The sequence below is a fragment of the Capricornis sumatraensis genome, chromosome 4 (assembly GCF_032405125.1).
Source record: "Capricornis sumatraensis isolate serow.1 chromosome 4, serow.2, whole genome shotgun sequence".
NCBI lineage: Eukaryota > Metazoa > Chordata > Mammalia > Artiodactyla > Bovidae > Capricornis > Capricornis sumatraensis.
In genome coordinates this window covers 119,187,183-119,208,959 of record NC_091072.1, presented here as the reverse complement: position 1 = coordinate 119,208,959, position 21,777 = coordinate 119,187,183, and the positions used below count along the sequence as shown (strand labels likewise).

The 21,777-nt window shown below is 46.9% G+C and overlaps 1 protein-coding gene across 1 annotated transcript in view; it reads left to right on the top strand.

Moving 5' to 3' along the window:
• Nucleotides 1-316: 316 nt before the first annotated feature.
• The window catches only part of CACNG2 (calcium voltage-gated channel auxiliary subunit gamma 2), a 117,038-nt gene continuing 95,577 nt past the window's right edge, over nucleotides 317-21,777 (top strand). The window contains exon 1 of the mRNA XM_068971842.1: nucleotides 317-527. Coding sequence (XP_068827943.1) covers nucleotides 317-527 — 211 coding nt within the window. The remainder of the gene's footprint in view (nucleotides 528-21,777) is intronic.

The window sequence follows — 21,777 nt, the reverse complement described above, 5'->3', positions numbered from 1 at the left end:
GATTAAGGCATCTCACTTGGGGGGGTGGGGGGTGTCTTTTTATTTTTTCCTTTTTTTTTTTTTTAATCACTGCAACTGGAACAGTTTCTGATCTCAAAAGGCAAGCCTCTCTTCCCGTGTGATCTTTATAATTTACACTCTTTTCCGTGAGCTTTTCTTACCTCCCTTTTTTAATATCTCTCCACATCCTCTGTTCACACATATATCCTTTATATTGGTAGTGGAATTATTTTTATTTTTTGCTTTAGTACTCGCACCTTCACACACACTCTCCCGAGAACCCGAAGTCGGTTGGGTGTTTATATAATGAAGAATTATGGGGCTGTTTGATCGAGGTGTTCAAATGCTTTTAACCACGGTTGGTGCTTTCGCTGCCTTCAGTCTGATGACCATTGCTGTGGGAACCGACTATTGGCTCTACTCCAGAGGGGTTTGCAAGACCAAAAGTGTCAGTGAGAATGAAACCAGCAAAAAGAACGAGGAAGTTATGACCCATTCTGGATTATGGAGAACCTGCTGCCTAGAAGGTATTTGATTTCCCATCTCCTCCCCCTCCCCACCCCCCCTCCCCTTCTCACTCCCCCTTCCCCACCCGCCTCCAAATAAGTCCCCTTTACATTCCACCATTTTCTTACTTCACTCCTTCCACCAGAGATCAAGGCTGGTTGGGTGAGTTTCACAGGAAAGAAAATCAATAAGCAAAAACCATACTAAACTCTCCAGCCTCCACTACCCCCCTTCCCTCAACCTTCTTCATTGGAATAATCTATGATATGATGAAAACAAGAGATTGTTTTTAAAAAGTCAAATGTGCTCCACCTGCTTTGGAATCATTAGGATTTGCCTTTTGATGTAGTATGTCCATCTATGAGGGTATAAAAAAACAATTGCCTCTCTCAACATTGCCCTTCTTTTCGTAATGAAGAATTCCAAAATGTTCTTCCTTTCCCCTCTTCCTCCCCTTACTCCCCAGAAGTCCAAGACATCATCATCTGCAAATCTCCTTTTTTTGAAAAAAAATCTGTTGTTTCTAAGAAGCCTTATTTGGTAAATCCTAATTATTCCAGGATCGCAAGCTGAGTTCAAGAGCATTTCGTAATGTCTATGAGCCACACATATCGTTCGAGGCAACTGGCTGCGTGTGTATGTGTGTTTTAACGTTTACAAAGTCTAAAAATACATACTTCTCTAACAGGAAACAAACCCAAGTTCTAATAAACAGCAATTCACTTGCAGGTTAGGCTGAGAACCAATTCACTTCCACTCAGAGTGACATGTCTGTTATCCAGAAGCGTGTAGAGTCAGCATTGCAGCCAGCTTGGGAATCAGACATTGTGCAGGGAGGCCGGGAGGGAGGCGAGAGCATGGGGAGGTTGTGGGGGGACAAGAGGGAGCTGTGGGGGGGAGGAGTGTCAGCTGTTTACCTTGATCTTGCAGGGTCATTGGGACATGTGTGCCCGTGTATGTGCTGTGGGCAAGCAGTCCCACAGAGGATAGGCTGGGAGATCAGGGTATGGATGAAAGCATGTGCCTCTGAGACACATTAATAAACACGGGGAGGGGGGCAGGAAACTCCTGCAGGTCATACAACCTGCATTTAGCAACAGACTTTAATATAAGGGGCTGCATGTGAGTGGCTATCTGTGTCTGTGTATAAGCTACAGCCACCCGTAGAAAGACATACACAGAGAGATACATGTTTCTGGGTGGAAAGAAAAGCTGATGTGCTTTGCTTCTGATATGAACCAATACGGAGGCCGTTTGAGCAGCGTCGGGAAGCGGGGACTGCAGGATTGTTTGTTAAGCTCAACATGGGATGGTGGTGCAGGGAGTTGAAGCCAGGAGACAGGGGAGAAGAGAGGGAAATGGACTAAGAGGAAGAGAACTGATGTGGCCCCAGAGTCTAACCCAAACTGAGCAAAAGCTGCTCTTTGGGAAATGATTATGCCTAGGGAAAGAGCACAGATTCCGTGCCCCCCTCCCAACAATCTTGGTGCAAATGGTTGAGTGATGGCTGAACATGTTTTGAATAGCTAAGTGACTTCATTGAGCGATGGTCTATTTGACGCATACTGCATTTGGTGCCCTTTCTCAATCCAAACCGCTGCCTTGAACATAGTCTGCAGAGGAGCTCTATGCTGAATACTATATGCTCTTCCCCAGCCAGAGAATCAATATCGGGGAATTAATAGGCGCTGTTTTAAACACACCCCTCTTTTAAAAAATGAAGAGCCTTTCATGCAGCTAGTCATTAACAGTGGAAAGACTTCCATTTAATTAAACATTTATGGCAGACTTTAATTCCAAAAGAGAAGAAAAGCAAAGTGAATGAGGGTTGCTTTAGGGAACACGATCACAGAAGCAATTTGCCTTGCTTGGATTTTAGTTAGACGGACGAAGATATACAGCCAAGAGATTAAAGACAGGACATGGTTTTAGAAGAAATATTCCCAGACATTGGTGACTTGGAATAAATATACTTTCTTATCAGGGTTTTGTTTGAAAAGTCTTAATACTATGATCTTTTAAACATTTTTCTAATTCCTGTAAGGGAAGAGGACTAGAGGTGGCTTGGGATAACTTGTGTGTTAAAAGGCTTAAATATTTTCATTAAAATTCCATCTGTTTGGTGTCCACATCCCCAAATGTGTTGCCCACCCCCTTCAACTTTCTCTCCAAGCTATAACCCCACCTCACTCCCAGAATCATCCCTGAAAGGGTTAGTATTGCAACATGTCCCAAGGATTGTGTGATGCTCCCAGAAGCCCAGGGTTTCACTCTTCTCCCCAGGACTGAGGCCTCCAGACCGAGGCGTGTCGGGGGCTGGGCCAAGTTGCCTTGGGGATTGCTGTTCCTTTTCCACTTGTAGCCCAGGCAGGAAGGGTTGGTACTCAGGGCTCCAGTTCAACCTGGCCTTGAATTTCCAAAACCTCTGTCTATATGGGGTTTTGTAGGCCTGAGACACTACCCCCTCCCCTTAGGAAGCTGAGCCTTGGCCACTTAGGATGTGGTTTGAAGGTGTTAAAGATACATAGTCTCAAAAACTGCACTGATTTCCAAAGATTATAAGTGTACTTATTTCTGCAGGTTGGCATAGATGGTTCTTGTGGGGCATTCCTGTGCTTGCTATTTTGAGCATTCCAAATAGGATCAGCCTTTATGGAAACCAAGTTGTCTGGTTTTCCCAACCTCTCTTTTTGGTGAGAAATTGTACTTTCAGAAAAGATTTCCCATCACCTCTTTGTTATGTTTCCTACTCATACCCAAAAAGTTGTGAACAGATTTCTAGTCTTCTCCCCAAGATGCTGCTAATGACTCCAGGTGAAAAACCGCCTCCTGTCTTCTTCTGGTCTCTTTGGCTATCTGGTTTACATTAAGGGTTTTTGTCCCCAGAGATGCTTTTTTCTGTTCACTTCTTGGTGAAAATAAGAATCAAAAAACATTTCCTTGCATCCGTGACTGTTTTTGAAATGAATTCGTCTGTTGAGGCATGAGAAGGGGACAGGACCACCTGTTAGGGGCCGACACAGCAGGAGGGGGAGAGGAATCGAGAAGAAATCACAGCTTTCTTCTCTCCCTCTGCAGAGTGAGCAGCAGGAGTGTCTCTGTGTGTGAACTTGAGACCCTTGGCAAGCTAGTGTCCTTACTGGGATTTGAGGGTGTGGGGGGGGCGGGTCTGTCTGCTCATGGATCCCATGTAAATGGAGAGTGATAGGAGAAGTTCTTGAACTTTTCAGGAAAGCTGCTTTAAGAGCCTCCAAATGGAGAGATGAATTGGCCTTTTCAGAGAAGAATTCAATAAAATCTACAACAGGACACTAAAACAGCTTGTTTCAAGCATGCTGTCTCTGGCCCATGTGGTGGCTTGCTACTCAGGATATTAACCTCTGTTGTCCCCAAAAGAAATCATCATCTCCAGGGGCAGCAAGAAATTCACTCTTTGTGTTTGTTCTCTCCTGTACATTGCTCCCCTCTGTCTGGGCTCCATGTCTTCCCCAGAGGATTCCCAGCCTTGCAGAGGGGAGCTAGCAGCAGTACACTGTGGTCCTAACAGAAATGCCCCCTTCCTTCCTGCTCCCTCTCACCTTTTTCCTTGCTGAGGCAGAGCAGTAATCTTTCTCTCCATCCAGACTGTTCAGTTCCCTCTGCTGAATTTCTGAGCTTCTCTTCTTCTCTTCTCCTCCTCAAGCTGCTTACTCAAGGGGCTCTGCCGTCCATTCTACATCCCCATTCTCTCTGCATAAGAAGTCGCTGGGTTTTCTTGAACTATTTTTTTTTCCAAGTTCATAATTTCATAAAGTTTTCTTGGCCTGCAAGGTGGCGAGTGCCCCACACTGGGTTCAGCCACGGCTCTCTTGTTCCACAGAAGGAAAGTATATCTCTTTTATTTTAGCAATGCCAGCTGCCTTTCTTGGACACTTTTGCCTTTAAGGGTGGAAGAGTTGAGTTTAGAAGTTACTAATGGGCCTACGTACTGTGTACATATCACTCCATAATTCCCAGGATATTTTCACCTTCTAGGTACTTTGCACACAGTTGGTACAGTAAATATATGTATCAATGGACTGATGCAGAAATTCTTAAAATTATTGAAATTAATTCAAAAATCATAAGGACATGTGGCAAGTTATTGAGGGAGAAGAAGAGAGGGGAAGGGGTGAGGAAACCAGAATGATTTGTTTGCTTTTCCTAGAATTTCTTTTCTATTTAATTTTTATGTCATATTGGAGTATAGTTGATTTACAATGCTATATTAGTTTCAGGTATACAGCAAAGTGATTCAGTTATACATACACATATATCCAGTCTTCTTCAGATTTTTTTCCCATATGGGTCATGGGATTTCTTTTTTGAAAAGAATAATAATGAGTCATGAATTCATTGTTGTAAAATAAGAACATTCAAAAGGAGTCAGTCATTGGGTTGCCCAGCTCCTAATTAGCTAAAGAAAAATTGTCAGTACACTCAGTCTCTACAGGGAAGAAAAAAAATGACCCATTGATTTTCTTCCCTTTTCTGTTTAAGGTATGCAAAAGCCTAGTTTGATCCTAATATTCACCAGAACAGACACTTCAGGCAGAGAGCAGGCATCAGAGACCATCCCTGTGTAGCTTCCCCAAAACCTTCCCCAGAATTCTTTATCAAACTTCTCCACCCAGTTCCCTAGACCTCAAGAACTTTGCCCAAGCCCTTAGGTTCTGATTGGCAGTTTTCCATAGAGGCAGGTCTCACATTCCTATCCCTTCTCACCTTGTAAGACAAGCCTGACTCCTTTACTGAGGAACCAGCCCTGCAAATCCCAGCCCATTCACACTGCCCTCCTGCCCTCACTTTACAGGTGCCAGGTAACACTGCACCACATGGGCAGAGCCAGAACTTGAATCCAGGCCTCTTGTTTTCATCCTGGAAGCTCCAGAGAGCTCTATGCACAGACCCTGGCCTCTGTGGCCTCGTGTTCACATTCATTGTCGGCAGTTGATTCTATTCTCTCTGCATCCCACTGTGCATCCTCACTGAGCGCCCAACCCAAGCATGTCAGGACACCGGAGTTCTGACCTGCTGACTCCCTGACATGCTGCTCCTTCCGGCTGCCCAGACCTTGCAAGCTGACAGCTCTGTCCTGATCCCCTCACTCCCACGAGGCTGAGGAGACGCAACACTGAACTTCAGGCTGGACCCACCATGTGCTTCTTTGGTTTCGCCTTTTTGTTTTGGAAGTGTCTCAGTGTAAACTCTCCATGGGTTTTATGTTGGCCAGCACTTTTCAGAAACTAGCAAATTTATGTCCCCTGAAGTGATGGAAGTTTTCAGAGGCAGCTTTGTGGTGTGTGATGCAGCTGACACAATTTTGCAGCCACAGAGACCCGGGTCCACTTCAAGCACTGCAGCCTTCTGAGCTGCGCAGCTTGAAGCAAGTCATTTGACCTCTCCAAGCCTCAGTTTCCATTTCCACAAACAGGAAGTCTAACAGCCTTCTCACAGGGTAGCTGGTTGGAGTGAAGACACAAATGTCTGTCACCTTCTTTCCTGACCACCTGGTATAAAATCACAGTCAACAACCTCATACATTGTACTGCTGGCTCTGTTTTACTTTACTTTTTTTTTACAGACTATGTCCCACCTTCTAGCACACTATGAGATTTACTCATACTACTTGTTATCTACCTGCACCTCTAGACTGTCAGCCCCATGAGGGCAGGGGTCTTCGTTCTGCCTGTTGCTGTAACCACAGCAAATATGATAGCACAAAACATCAACCTATCTTAGCTGGCAAATGAAGAAGCCACCACTGTCTGCTACAGGGTGGGCATTGAGGAAGAGTGGTCACTTCCCATCATCAAAGGACTGTTCTTTAAATTGCACACTAGTGGCGATGGTGGCTGAAACATCTTTTTTTTTTTTTTGACATTCTGAAAAATAAATAATAGAGTCAACACAGAAAGAAAGGGGAGAGAGGGAAGGAGAAGGAGTGGGAGAGAGTTTCAACACACAAGGGGCAATAACAAAGAAAGATAATAAAAAAGTAAGTGCCTGAGAAGGAAGTGCTGGGGCGGAGAGGGGGGGAAATCCTCTAAATAGACACAGGCCACGCTTTCCTCTCTGTTCATCATCCAGAGTGTCTGTCACACAGGTCCTCGGGGAGAGCTTCCCATGAGTGTTAGCTTTCAGGTCAGTGGGGGAGGAGGCTATATGTACTCAGACTGATAATGTAGGAGATTGTTAAATAGTTCAAAATTCAATGGTCATTTTTAGACTTGAATATAAAAAAAAATCTCCCATATTCAGATGAAATACGTGTTTTAAGTTTCCAGGTTAGTTTACAGTGACAAATTAAGCAATTCCTTCATTCATTTATTTTATTGGTTAAATCTTTGATGAATCCCTGCAACTTGCCAGGTGCTGGGTCAAGGGTTGGGGTCATGGTGGGCAGCAGCTCCCTTCAGGGTCATTGGCCTCAGAGCCTTCTGGAAGAGACAGATGCTACTTCAAAGACTCTTCCAAATATATATGTATATATATATATATATACACACACACACATACATATATATATACACACATATATATATATACACATATGCACGTGTATGCTAAGTCACTTCAGCTGTGTCTGCCTCTTTGCAACTCTATGAACAGTAAGTAGCTCCCCAGCTCCTCTGTCCATGGGATTCTCCAGGCAAGAATACTGGAGTAGATTGTCCTGCCTTCCTTCAGGGGATCTTCTCAACCCAGGGATAGAACCTGTGTCTCTTATATGTATGTATTTTACAACTATGATAGTGCTCTCAAGGGGAGTCACATAAGACTGTGAGTTTATGATATGAAGATAGATCTAATCAGAGAAGGCTCCCCTGAGGAAGTGAGATGTAAATGGCTGTCTGAAGGATGCATCACTGGGTGAAGAGAGGAGGAAGGAACATTTCAGGTTGGAGGGCAGGAAGTACAGAGACCAGTGAGGGAGAGAAGGGGCAAGTCCTGGAAGGAGAACAGGGTGGCTAGAGGGTCCAGATGGACATGGGATGGGGGTGGTGATGATGCTGGATGGAATGGGGGCGTGCAGAAGGAGGACCCGACAGTGCGGAGCCTCACTAGGCTCATTAAAGACTTTTGCTCTTTGACTTCCGGCTTCTTGTTTAAAAGCTGTGTGACCTTGAGCTAGTTAATTCTGTCGGTACCGCCTTCACCCCGTCTATCTAAGGGAGCTGATGATGCCTGCCCTAAAGCTGTGAGGATTAGAGCACCATTCCCTTCTCTCTGTCATGCTCTTCCCATGGCTCAACTGGTAAAGAATCTGCCTGCAATGTGTGGGATCTGGGTTCAGTTCCTGGGTTGGGAAGATCCCCTGGAGAAGGGAACGGCTACCCACTCCAGTATTCTGGCCTGGAGAATCCCATGAACTCTATAGTCCATGGGGTCGCAAAGAGTTGGACACAACTGAGCGACTTTCACTTTCTTCACTTTCCCAATCCCACCCAGATCTGAGTGTGGTGGGCTCTGTGGCCTGAAAACTTATGACAGCCCAGGGAAGGGAAGAAATAGATTGATTCAACTCCAAACAAAGAAATTCAAAATATGCTTAGTGGAGGTGTTGATGGTAGGTGGGCACAGGGAGGCAGAAGTGAACAAGACCCACCTCCTCCCCTCAGGAGCCGAGGGCAAGTCCCATCAGGAAATCCCAAAGAACAGGCATCTTACAGAATGACTCCATTTCACACAAGACATGTGGCACAGCCTGCTGCCGCCTCAGCTTATCACCCTCCCACAAACTCAGAGAGATTCCCTGAGTTTCTCTGAGACGTCTCTAACAATCAGTTAGGATCATCGAGGATTTGAGCTGGAATTGGAATGAGGCTCAGTTAAATCCTCCAGACTTTTTGAAAATAGGAATGAGACTAGAAAGATGTGAACTGTGCTCCCCAAGGCCAAGGAATGCATGTCAGCCCTTGTGGGATCGCCAGTGAGCTCTCTGCCCTTGCCAGGACCCTGGTCCTTTTCCCTGCGGGTATAAAGGGCTCTGATCTCCCAGTACTGATGCCATTTGGTTATAAAAAATGAACTAGCTACTTAAACAGCTTTCAGGGCAGGGGAAAACAGATTTAATATAACACCAGTTGTAAAACACACTTTAATTTCAGAAAACTTAAAATTTAAAATATGTACCTTGGAAATCAAAGGAAGATGGTATGGCTGTCTTGCTGGCAGACAGAGATGCAGGCAAGGTGTTGGGAGAGCCCAAGGGATTTCTCCGGTGCCCTTAGTGTCTGTCCTGTGACTCAAGAAGCAGCTTGGAGAAGTGTGTGGTCTTACAAGCACATTTTTTACAAGGAAAAGGGTGATTGTTGATCTCTGCTCCACAACTGCTCCCTGAGTCCTCGCCAGGTACTGTGTGAGCAGCTAGGACAGAGGCAATAGCACCATCGACCCTCAAGGAACTTCTAATCTAGAAGAGAAGACAGGCCAGTGGGCAGACAATGATGACGAAGCAGCAAGGAGCCCAAGCTCAGAGCGTTCTGGGAGCACGGAGACTGGGGAGAAGGGGATCCAGGGATGACGGGGTTCGGAAGGATGCATGGGAATGTGCTAGCTGGGGAGAGGAAGTGTGCCTCAGACAAGAAACGGCAAGTGCAGGAGCACAGACACCTGAGCAGCCAGGCCAACAGTCCTGTGTGGCTGGAGCACAGAAGGCTGGGACTCGGGGGGCTGGGCGGGGGGGAGGCGGGCAGAGGGGATGGGACCCCACGGGGACAGAAATGGCTCTTGTGGAATAGTTTATGTTTCATCGTGGAAGGAAAGGGGACCCAGAGAGATGGCAAGCGAGGGATGGTCACAGGTGGCTTTGCTCATTCGTGAGATCGCTGGCTGTCGTGACCCTAATGGATGGGATCCCAGCCTGGCAGAGCTGGTAAAATTTCACTGAGAAAGGCAAGCAGAGCAGAAGGCCAGATGACGTGCCCTAAGCTAGCTGTAGTGAAGAGAGAGAAAGGGGGCACAGAGAGAAGATTGTAAGTGGTGTGTTGAATACAATCAAGGTGCTTCAAGGCCCTGCCTTCCCAGCAGAACAAGCCTTTACTGGGCTGGGCCCTGGGGCTGCTAAGTCACTTCAGTCATGTCTGACTCTGTGCGACCCCACAGACGGCAGCCCACCAGGCTCCCCCATCCCTGGGATTCTCTAGGCTAGAACACTGGAGTGGGTTGCCATTTCCTTCTCCCTGGGGCTACAGGGATGCAAAAAGTCTCTGATCAACATCATCTTCTCCTTCTAGGGGAGTCTTCCGGACCATCCCATCTAAGGTAGCCCACCATCCTGATACCCGATTGTATTCCCTTCTTTAACATCTTAATATTGACTTTTCTTTTTAGCATTTACTTGCTTACGGCTCTGTGTCCCTCTAGAAGCCTGTGAGCACTGTGAGGGCTGGGGGTGTGTCACCCTTGGCACAAAGAGTGTTTAGGAGCTAAATGTCGACTAAATGATTAAGGCAATAGTGCCTACCCTCAGGGACCTCCCATCAGGGGAAGCTGTGTGTGTGTGTGTGTGTGTGTGTATGGTGTGTGTGCACACGCACTCAGTCCTTCCAATTCTTCATGACCTCATGGATTGCAGCCCACCAGGTTCCTCTGTCCATGGGATTTCCCAGGCAAGAATACTGGAGTGGGTTGCCATGTCCTAATCCAGGGGATCTTGCCCAACCCAGGAATCAAACATGTGTCCTTGCATTGGCAGGCAGATTCTTTACCACTGTGCCACCAGGGAAGGCCACAGGGGAGGGAGGTGGACTCTTGAAAACGCCTCTTGACTCCTCTTGACAGTCATCTCTCTGAGGTTTGGCTGAAAGGCCCTTGAGAACAGGAAGGGGATTCCCACACACCCCGAACCTGGGATGCTCTTGAAGCATCTTCGGGGCCATAGCTCTGTCACAAAGCTTCCGGAAGCTGATAAGCCACCACGAGCCTGGTCCCTTCTGGGCGACTATCACCTTTTCTCTCAATCCAAATCCTCACATGTTTATCGCCTGGCTCAGAGGTACCGACGTAGCAGCCTTGAGTTGGCCTCAGAGGAGCTACCTCCCCTTTCTCCTTAGGACACTATATTTATTCACTCTTTCCTGAACTCCCTTGACCTTGGGTAGTCTTCCAGCTGCAAACAAGAATGCCGCGGATTAGGTGTGAGATCGCAGGTGCACTCTTGCCGTGGCCTCATTGAATGGTTCAGCATCTTGTTTGCCAACCATCCACTGTGCAGTTTACATACCCCAGCACCAGTCTCTTTCTCTGGCCTTGCCACTGGGCAAAACTCACTGGTGACCAGCTGTCGTTGATCCCTAGACCCTTCTTTATCTCAGTTTTGCCCCATTCTCTCTTCTTTCACTTTCTGGGCATAAAGGATCATTCCTTCTTTTCTGCCACATTTCCCCCTCAAACTGTTATCTCTGTCTGCACAAATCTTATTCTTTATCCTTCTTGAATTTTCCCTAAAGCTGAGACCTCTCTTCCTCAATTTTCCTCCAAAGTATTTTGCAAAGAAAGTAATCCTGAAAAACAACTCTCTGGCATCATTTTCTCCCTAATAATAACAATAATAATAACTAATCATTCCTTGAATGCTTCCTGTGTGCTGAGCATTATTTAGGTGTTTCCCAGGGTTGCTCTTACTTAATCTTCACAGTTCTGAAGATATGTGCTATGATATCCACTATCTCCATCTTAAGAGAATCATAAAAATTAAGTGGCTTGTCCAAGGTCACACAGCAAGTGGCAGAGCTGGGATTCCAACCCAAACCTGTCCAATCCAAAAACCTGTGCATGGCTTCTATTACACTAATTATATTTACAATTTTCCCCTGGCCCCCAGATCTGTAAATAAATTACTTTGAGAAGTTGAAGACAAGGCTAAGCAGAAATTGCTATTTGTAATTCAGGCGTGATGAAGTGTTCAAAACTTTGAAGCTTAAATTAGCATATGCTTATTACCTGGGGCAGAGTGGGGAGAAGTGAAGGGCCTGCCAGGTTTTCCCACTGTTTAGAGTACAGAAGGATGCCTCAAAATGCATAGACAACCCCCTTTCTAGTTCATGGAGGGGGAGGAGGTGAAGGCATACATATATGCTTTCGCCCCACCCTTCTGCCTAGAGGGCCATTTCCAACCACATCCCACTTGTCTTTCTTCAGGGCTTAGCTCTGCCACCTCCCACCCTGCTCCCACCTGGTTCACACTCCCTCCCTCTTTCCTTCTTAGGCATCTCTGCATGTCTCCGATGCAGCATCTTCCATCTTTTCTGTTGCCTGTTTCCATTTTTGCCTCCACCTCCAGACCATGAGTCCCCAGGTCCATTTCTTCAACAGAATGTACTCAGTCACGGCTGTGTGTCAGTTACCCCCCTACGCTCTGGGCTTACAAAAGTGCTCAGATACCACCCCTGCCTTCAAGGGCCTTATGCCCCAGTGGGGGATTGGAGGACCCAAGCAAGAACACCCAGGAGTGGAGAGATTGTTTCAGGAAGAGATGTGAGAGGGCATGGGGTGTTTGGGGGACCACATGAAGGTTCTAGTATTGCTGGAGGAACAAGTGTGGGAGGGGAGGTAGGGGAAGGTATTAATACTGAGGTTTGACTTTAGACAGAGACTACATCATGAAGGGATGGTTCACTTGCAAAGAGGTCTAAGAGGAGAATTTTCCCAAGGGAATGATATAATTAGATGTGCATTTCAGGAGGATGGCTCAGGAAGTTGTGTGATGTAAAAATGGGAAGAAGAGGAGGATGGAGTAGGGAGTACAGAAAGGAGAAGGCTGCACAGCCCAGCAAGTAATGACGCAGATGACCTCAGATGGGGAGGGCAGGGGTGGGCAGGGGGGCTGGCGAGCAAGGGAACAGACATCAGAGGATCCATAGGACCCAGGACTGTCACTTGTGTTGAGTAAAGTGTGACAGTGAGTGACCTTCACTGCGACGGGACAAACAGGAGACATTTGCCCCAGGAAGAAGGTGATACCTTTAACTTTGGGGCCTGGCACATAGTAGGTGCTAGATTTTGTTATGTGTTGAATCTCAGATTCCCCCTAGCATCATCATAATGAACATAATCAGCATTATGTTGTAGCCAGGCCTGGAGTTTGTGCCAGTTCTGGTATCTGACAGCCTGGGTCCAAATCCCAACCTTGTCACTTACCAGTTCTGTGTGACCTTGACCAAGCAATGTTCCCTTCCCTAAGTCAGTTTCTCATGTCTAAGTGGGGAAAATTGTATCTCACGCTTGGGCTGGTTGTGAAATTTTAGTAAGATGCTCCATGCGAAGTGCTTAACAGGGTGCTGGCACATAGTAAACACTCAATAAGTGCCAGATGCTGTTATCACTAGGGTGTTTATTATTGATGATAACAAAAGTTGCAAAGAGTGACCTGCAAGTGAATTGTGTTTGGCCCTCAAAATGTTCTACAAATCAAGACATTTCCTATTAAAAAAAAAAAAAAAAACCTGTCTCAGGCCTCAAGGGAGTTTTGTAACCCTGGGCCCCCTTCCTGCTTAGCAACAAACAGGAGCAGGGCAGCTGATGTCCCTTCAGATGCAGCAGGTCCTCTGCGGCTCCCCAAAGTCTCTGCTGCTCCCAAGTATCTTCTGAGGCTACTGGGCTGCTTCGGCCCTCCTCTGGCCTCTGTAGGCATCCAAGTTTGTAAAGGCTCCTCTCTGCCAATGGCAAATTACAGGCAGAGTCTTTGTCTTCCGAAAATGTACACAAAATACCACCAGCCTAGGCTGGGTATAGCAGCTAACACAGCGAATAAAGCCATGCACCTGGAAATAAATGCATAAACACCCAACATTCCCAAGCAGGGCTTGCTGATCAAACTCGGATGGAAGGCGAGCCTCATCTGCTTCCCTTTACTCAGCATCTCTAGGAGAAGTTGTTGCTTAAAAAAAGAGATGCTCACTCAGTTCACACCACCCTTGGAGTTTCTGTTTCAGAGGCTGACATTTTCTGACCTTGACCCCAGTTCGGGAAATGCACCCCGTGTACCAACCACGTGGTGTGCTTTATTCAATAACTAAATGGCAGGTGCTGGGGAGACAGTTCCGCGCTGGGGAGACAGTTCCGTGGTCCATGCTGGCTGAGGATAGAGGGGTGGTGGGGGCGTTGCCGGAGGATGGGAGATTCTCTGCTTTAAATTTTTAGCTCAGAAGACTGTAGGGAAAGGAGGAACATCACAAGTTTCTTAGTATGAAAAATATGGCCTAGCAATTGCTGCGAAGGGACATGAACTTAAAGACTTGCAGTTTGATCTGGGAGAATGCTCAGATCTGATCCTATCTGACAGTTTTTGAATGCTGGGCATGTCAGGCTCTGTGCTAATCTGTGGGGCACAGAAACAAGTCAGCTTCTATGGAGAGTGGTCTGCCCGGATTCCCCCTGGCTGACAGCATCCATCCACTTCCCAGTCTCCCTTACTTCATTTCATGTTTTCTGAATTTGTCTACAGTGTATATTGCTTCTTTCCCAACTAGAATGTAAGCTTTGTGAAGCCAGGATCTTTTTCTATCCTATTTTCTGCCATAGCCCCAGGAATAAGATCAGCACCCAGCACCTAGTAGGTGCTTAGTTAGGGTTGGTTGGATGATAGAAAACATACCCCTTCTCTGAAGATCAGAAGAGACAAGCAGGTACTGAGACCGTTACCAGTGAGCTCAGGCACTAGGAAGGCCTGTGTGAGGGCCAGACATAAGAACAACTCTATTTGCCGAGATCTGGAAGGGATCTTAAGGAAGTGCCCTCTGCAGTGGGTTTTGGAGGATGAATAGGAGTTGGCCAAGTAGAACAGAAGAGAAAGGCACAAGGCAGATGAAGGAAATGAAGTCACCTGAGGCTGCCCCCCAAAAAGTAAGGCCAAGGAGAGAATAGAGCACTACTGCAGGGGTCCCCAACCTCTAAGATCTAATGCCTGATCATCTGAGGTGGAGCTGATGTAATAATAATAAAATAAAGTCCACAATAAACGTAATGCACACAAACCATCCTCCCCAACCCCGGTCCATGGAAAAGCTGCTTTCCACGAAACCGGTCCCTAGTGCCAAAATGTTTGGGGACTGCTATACTACCGGGTCTAGAGCAGCACTCCTCAAACTCTGATGTGAACCTTGATCACCACAGATCTTAATGAAACACAGATCCTGATGCAGGGGTCCAGGTGGGAGCTAAGCCTGTGTTTCTAGGTCCCAGGCAAGTCTCTGATACCACACTTTAAGAAGCACACCTTTGGAGCATGGCCAGTGGGCTCTGGATGAAAGTGAAAGTCACTCAGTCGTGTCTGACTCTTTGCAACCCCATGGACTATAGTCCATGGAATTCTCCAGGCCAGAATACTGGAGTGGGTAGCCTTTCCCTTCTCCAGGGGGCTCTGGTGAACATGGGCTAAATCCTACTTCTGCCGCCGGCCAACTGGGCCTGTTTCTTCACCTCTGAAAGGAGGATGATAACCTTCCTACCAGGCACTGAGTCAATACAGAGTGCCTGGAGTTGGTGAAGCTCTTAGCTCAGCCCTGAGCACTTCATATCAGTATGTTTCAGGTAGGATTGTCATTAATGGCTAAAGGTGATTGTATGGCGGTGTCAGAGGAAGGGATGATTTTCCTTGTGAGCTAGTGTTGTTTGAGAGCCCCCTGTGTGGTGGGCCCTGTCCTAAGGACCACTCAGATGTCACCTTCCATAAGCTACACAGCACTCCATAATATGGGTGCCATGTGATTCTTACTTTGCCAGTAAGAAACCAGAGTAAGTGCATTCATTTCCTATCACTCCTATAACAAACGACCACAAACTTAATGGCTTAACATGACACAAACTTGTGTTGCAACTCTGTAGGTCTAAAGTCTGAAATTGGTCTCCCTGGGCTAAAATCAAGGTGTCAGCAGGGCTGTGTTCCTTCTGTCAGGGAAAAATCTGTTTCCCTGCCTTTTCCAGCTTCTAGAAACTGTCCACATTCCTTGGCCAGTGGCCCCTTCCTGCATCTTCAAAGCCAGCAGCATCACATAGTCTTTCTCACGTTGCAACCCTCTGATGCTCTTTCTTCTGCCTTCCTCCTCCACTTCTAAGGATATTTGTGATTACATTGCCTAGGCCTGAATAATCCAGAATAATCTCTCTATTTTAAGGTCAGCTGATTAGCAAACTTAATTCGATCTGCAACTTTGACTGCCCTTTGTCATAATATATGAGACATATTCACAGGTTATAGGAACTGGGATGTGGACATGTTTGGCAAGTCATTATTCTGCCTAGCACAGTGAGTGAGTGCTTAAAGAAGTCCCCTAGTATCACAAGCTCAGAATAACTCCCCTGGAAAGAATTTTATTTGCTCTTTATTTTATCTGGTTTTGGTTGTGTTGGCTCTTCATTGCTGCTCTTGGGAGCCACTCTTCATTGCAGTGCACAGGCTTCCGTTTTGGCGGCTTCTCTTGTTGCACTGCACAGTCTCTAGGCACCCAGGCTTCAGTGTTCGCAGCATACAGCTCAGTAGTTGTCACACATGAACATGTGGAATCCTCTCACACCAGAGACTGAACCCGTTTACCTTGCATTGGCAGGCAGATTCCTATCCACTGCCCCACCAGGAAAGTTCCTGGAAGGAATTTTAGAGCTTGTATCAAGGATTGGATTTGACACAGCAACAGGAAGAGAAAATTAACAGTGCTTTAAATAAGACAAAAAGTTCATTCTCTCTCAAGGAAACCGGTCTGGAGATATGAAATACAAGGCTGGTCTGGAGGCTCCACAAACTGGTTAGCAATGCAGGCTCCTACCAGCTCCCTGCCCAACCATCCAAAGTATGGCCTTTGACCCCACAGTCCAGTGTGGCTGCCAGAGATCCAGCCACTGCCTCCACATTCCAGGCATCAAGGTGGAGGATGACATCAAGATATAATGACGGAAGTCTCCTGTTACATGACTCATAGAGAGGTTTCCTGGAACATATCACACAACATTTTGGCTTTGGTATTATTGGCCAGAAGTTTGTCATGTGATTACATGTTAACTATAAAAAAACTTGGAAAATAAATGTTTATTTCAGGTGGCCACATGCCTGGTGAAAAATGAGAGGCTCTGTTGCCACCAAAAAAAAAAAGAAAAAAAAAGGAAAGAAGGAAGGCAACTAGTGGTATATCCTGGGAGCTCACCCAGTGCAGACCCTCACCTCATGACCCAGTGAGCATCTGAAGCCCAGAGAGGGAAGGGCCTGATGCAATGGAGCCAACTAGCAACAGTGCTGGGACTAAGACCCACCACCCACCCCGTCCTGGTCCAGCCTTTAGCCTCAAGCAGCTGGTGGCACCAATAGTAAAGAGCCTACCTGCCAATGCAGGAGCATAAGAGATGCAAGTTTGATCCCTGGGTCCGTAAGATTCTCTGGAGGAGGGCATGGCAACCCACTCCAGTGTTCTGGCCAGGAAAATCCCACGGACAAAGGAGCCGCATGGGCTATGGTCCATAGTGTCGCAAAGAATCAGACACAACTGAAGCGACTTAGCACACACGCACCTAGCACAGAGCCAGGTACATGGTAGGAGCTGAGTTATGCTTATGGAAGTGAAGGGACTTTGCTATCCTCTGCACCAAACATTCCCCTCTGGACCACACAGTCTGCTGCCGATGCTTTAGGGCAGATGAAACTCTGCCTATAGAAGGCCCGTCCGAGTGCATTCCTGGGTCTCTTTATCCTCCTTTCTCCCAGCTTACATCCCTACTTGTATCCTTGGATAAGCTCTGGGCTTCTCTATCTATCCACAAAGTCACATGAAAGGGCGGTAGGATTTGGCCGAAGAGAGGCCTCAGATAGCACTGAGACATGGAGGGCTTTTTTTCCTTTCCGGGATTTTCTCTATGACAGGGAGACATCTACTTAGAGATGGAGCTTTATATCTGTGGTGGATTGTGGCAGGAAACCGCTTCTATTGTCTTGGTATTTCAGAGTTTTATTTTTGAACAGTGAAGTGAGGGATGGGGGCTGGTCAAAGCCAGGAGACATGTGGCAACTCAACTTTTTCCATGGGCTGCAAACACCAGAAGAGCTCCACCGTCAGACCTGTGCCACCCCGGCCAGTTCAGGCAGACAAGATGTGGTCCTCTCTTGTACTTTGTTTTCAGATCTTGGTCCCTTGAAACAGGCAGTAAGGGTCTTGAGACCAGTGTCGGGTTTGCCTCTGTGCACCTTGCCTGGCGTGGTGCCTGGCATGTGGTGGGCACTTGGATAAGAAGTGAGGGGGGGTTGGGACTTCCCTGGCTGTCCAGGGGTAGAGACTTTGCCTTCCAGTACGGGGTATGTGGGTTCAATCCTTGGTCACGGACCTAGGATCCCAGATACCTTGCATTCAAGGAACCAAAACATAAAAGTGAAGCGACAATGTGGTAAATTCAAGAAAGACTCTTTAAAAAAGGTCTACATCAAAAAGAAAAAAGAAATGAGGAGCTGGTTGATAAGTCAGAATGAAGCCGCTAAGGCAATGTCTGGCATTGGTGGGCTCTCAGCAAAATTTTTCAGGGAGAGAAGGAAGAAGAGGAAAGGAAGAAAGGACAGATGGAGGAAGGGAAAGAAGGAGGAAGAAATCGGTTTGAGACTTGGCTGGCCTTGGAAGCAGCGGCTCAGAGAACAGGCGGCTCTCCCGGCCTCAGTCCCGGAATAGAGAATCCCTCCCGGCAGGACGGAGTTCACAGGAGAACCGGAGAACCTGGCCCGGAAGTTCTGTTTCAAAGGGCTTCCCCTCCAGCCCCAGAGCGCTGTGCCTTTCAGGCTTCCCAACGGGCCTCCGCTGCCACAGTACCTGGTGCCAGGGTTAGAGAGATGTGGCCAGAGGCAGAATGGGTGGGAGGGAGGGCTGTGGCGAGGGAAAGAGGGATGCAGAGCAAAAGAAACCCACCCCCACCCCACGCCTAAGCCAGTGGCTTTTCAAGCCCCGGGAGAGCAGGAGCCGGCGGGGGAAGGATGACGGAGGCAGGAGCTCAGCATAACCAGGGTAGCGGGGGGAGGGGTGGGAACTTGGAAGGGATGAGCCGAGGCTGCCTGGGCCCTGGGGCTGCTGTCCCCTCTCGGAGCAGTTGGAAACAAAGGCCACAGAGACCATGGCAGTTGGTCAGAGGGAAGAGGAGCAGCAGCAGAAAGTGGGGAAGGGCCTACCCCCTCCCAGGCAGAAACAGACACCCCTCGCAGCCCCAGAAGCACTGCTGGAAGGATCACTCAATGCGGACCTGGAGACAGAAGGGAACTGCCAGGCAGGGGAGTAAATTCTTGTGGACTGAGCGATGAAGCCACAGAGCCTGCGGCCAGGACTCGGGCTAAAATTACAGGCCAGACCACAAGACCATAGGTCGGAGCAGCCTAGGACCATAGATTTTCCCTAGAACCCAACCACTCCCTGCTCTAGTTTCTTCCCCAGTTGATTGGGCAGCAGGATCCAGCAGAAAGGGCTCTGTTTGGACATAAGACAGGTCTGGGTTTGAATTCCAACTAGCTCCGCATCCCCAGGCAGGGTGCTTAATCTCACTGAATCACTGTTTCTTGTCTGCAACAGGAGTAATAATGCTCATCAAGAAATGTGTTGTAAAAACGCAAATAATCTGTACAAGGATTTGCACACAGAACAGGGACTCAGAAGATGGTGGATGTTGTTTTAAAGTGAGATTCTCATCCTTCAGCACTTGGGGTACTACCTATATTATTTTTGCCATACCCAGGGACTACCTATGTTGTTATGAATCCAACTTTCTTTAAACTGATCCCATTTTAGCCTCATCCTAAGCAATAATATCTAAGGAATCACTGGTTAAATACACTGGTTAAAATTTTGACACACATTGATAATACTCCACTTAAATTCATTTAAACCTTCATCCTTACACCAATGAAATATAAATCCATCTCGACAGCACAAAAGCCCATCATTCCCTTTGCAGAAACACCATTGTGACTAATAAACCATCCACTGTGTTTGAAAGAGGTGGAGAGACTGGTGTCCCTCCATCCCCGTTACTCATCAGTTTCCTTCTTTAGGTGATAAAGGGGCAGTGGGATGAAAAGTGAAGTGAAGGTCAGGGGCCAACCCACAGAAATTGCTTGGACTACAAGAGCTGTTCTGAGGCATCGGCAACCCTCAGCTCCTGGCTGCATTTTGACCGATTCTTCCATCTTGAAAGGACAATGGTGTGAACAATGGCCCAAGGAAAGAGAGGTCTTGAGCATGCCTCCCCAGTAGACATGCTGGTTTGAGCTGGAGGGTTTTCTCTTCATCTTCCGGCAGGGTTTTCAGGAGATGCCCCTTCCCGAGACCACTCCAATATTCTTGCCTGAAGTATCCCATGGACAGAGGGGCCAGGCAGGCTACAGTCCATGGGGTCACAAAGAGTCGGACACAACTGAGCAACTAACACCATAACACTACAACTAAGACCACCCGAGTGAACACAATTAGCTGTTTCCTCTGCATCCACCAAAGCAGAAGGGGTTTCTTTCTCTGTGCTAGATAGTTTTTCCAACATAGAAGGATTTGCCCCTGGTGTGAAGTACTGTGAGATTTCTCAGTAATGATTGTACCCCAGGGCAGAGGCAGTGGGGAGTGGGGAAGAAAAGAGAGCCTTTTAATAGTAGTAGAAACTATCTCCCATGACTGTAATGGCAGAAGGACTTTGGGAAATATAGGAAGGGTTTGAAATAAGGCGACACGTAAGCCCAAGAGTCTCAAGGGTTAGGAATCCAGGTGCTGGGTCAGAGCAGAGAGACACGGGTATTTTCTTCCAAACCTTTGGTCCTGACTTCATCACTGTGCTTCATAGGCTTCACGCCCCTCATCTGCAAAGCATACTCTGAACTTGAAGCCATGAATTTCACCCCAAGCCTGTTTATTGTGAAGATCCAGCACTGTCTCGTTAGAGCCTCGACTGCTGAGAAGGGACATTTCTTAAACAGTCGAACGAATCAACATGTTATTAGAGACATAAACTAATTTCTGGGTATTAATGTGGGGAACTGGAAATGAGTCACAGAGTCTGTGTAGCCAAGAATGGAGAGCCCAGGAAAGGAAGGAAGGATGCCTCAAAGGAGGACTAGGGAGCAGCAGGCCTTCCCTTTGGAGGGGCCTGGGCCATCATGAACTCATTGGCTTTGAGAGCCCCCTTTGGGATGGCAGGCGTGGGGGAAGTAAGCGTTCTCGCAATGAAGCTGATGAGATTTTAATAGCCAGACAGATGGTCTGAGAAAAAAAAGGAAGATTTTTTTTTTTTTAATAAGGGAAAACACTTCCATAGCCTCCCTTCAATTAAAATGAAGTGAGAGCCCTCCGTACTGGGAAGATGTATCACCATTATTAGTATTGTCAGTTTGGAGGTCTTCTTTTTAATAATTGCATGATTGAGCATCAATAGTAAACTAGGGTAGTGTTTTCAAACAAATTAGAGAGTGAATCTGTCCACTGACTTTGGATACAATTAGTATTATTTTGGTTTCATTTATTCTCACAGTTTAATAGTGATCCCCAATAATTGTGCTGTGCTTGTTTAGGCAATCCAACATTTATCACTTACTGGATTTTTTCAGTGGCCATTCTCTTAATGACTGCAGATTCCATACAAGCCACCCATGAGTAGCCAGCATTTCTCAAAATCTGTACCACAAAACCTTGGAAGCGGAGGAAATAGATGAAAAAGGAAATCTTCAAAAAGAAAGAGGGCAGAGAAGGAAGGAAAAGTAGAAAAATAGCATCTATTAAGCACCCTGTTGTGTGCCAAATGTTTTTATTTTATCCTCAGAACAACATGCAGAGTCTTTCTTAAGATCCCTATGAAGCCAGTGAGGAAACTTGGGAGCTGAGAGATTAATACCTTGTTCACAATCACAAAGCTACCAGGTGCAGAGGTGAGAATCAGGTTCAGAACTTCCCTTGTGCCCTCTTCACTCCAGCATGGAGCTTCCTTCTCTGAGTACCACCAAGCTGTGGGAACCATCCCCATCCATGCAGACAGGCTGTCTCGTAGGGCTCCTGCATTGAGTAAAAGGGCGGCAAATTCACTGGGGAATTTTGCCTTGTGGTCTGCCTATGTCACTCTTCTTTCCTAAACCAATTATCAAAATCTCCTAATGGCTGAGCTTTGTGGAGATAAACTGGTTGTAGAGGAAGAGCTGATCCCCAAGAACATGGAACCCAGGCATCCTTTTGCTGTACCAGAAATGGACACCACAGGGAGAAGAGGAAGTGATATCTCTTGTGAAATGTACATGTACGGCGCACACACCTCCCACGC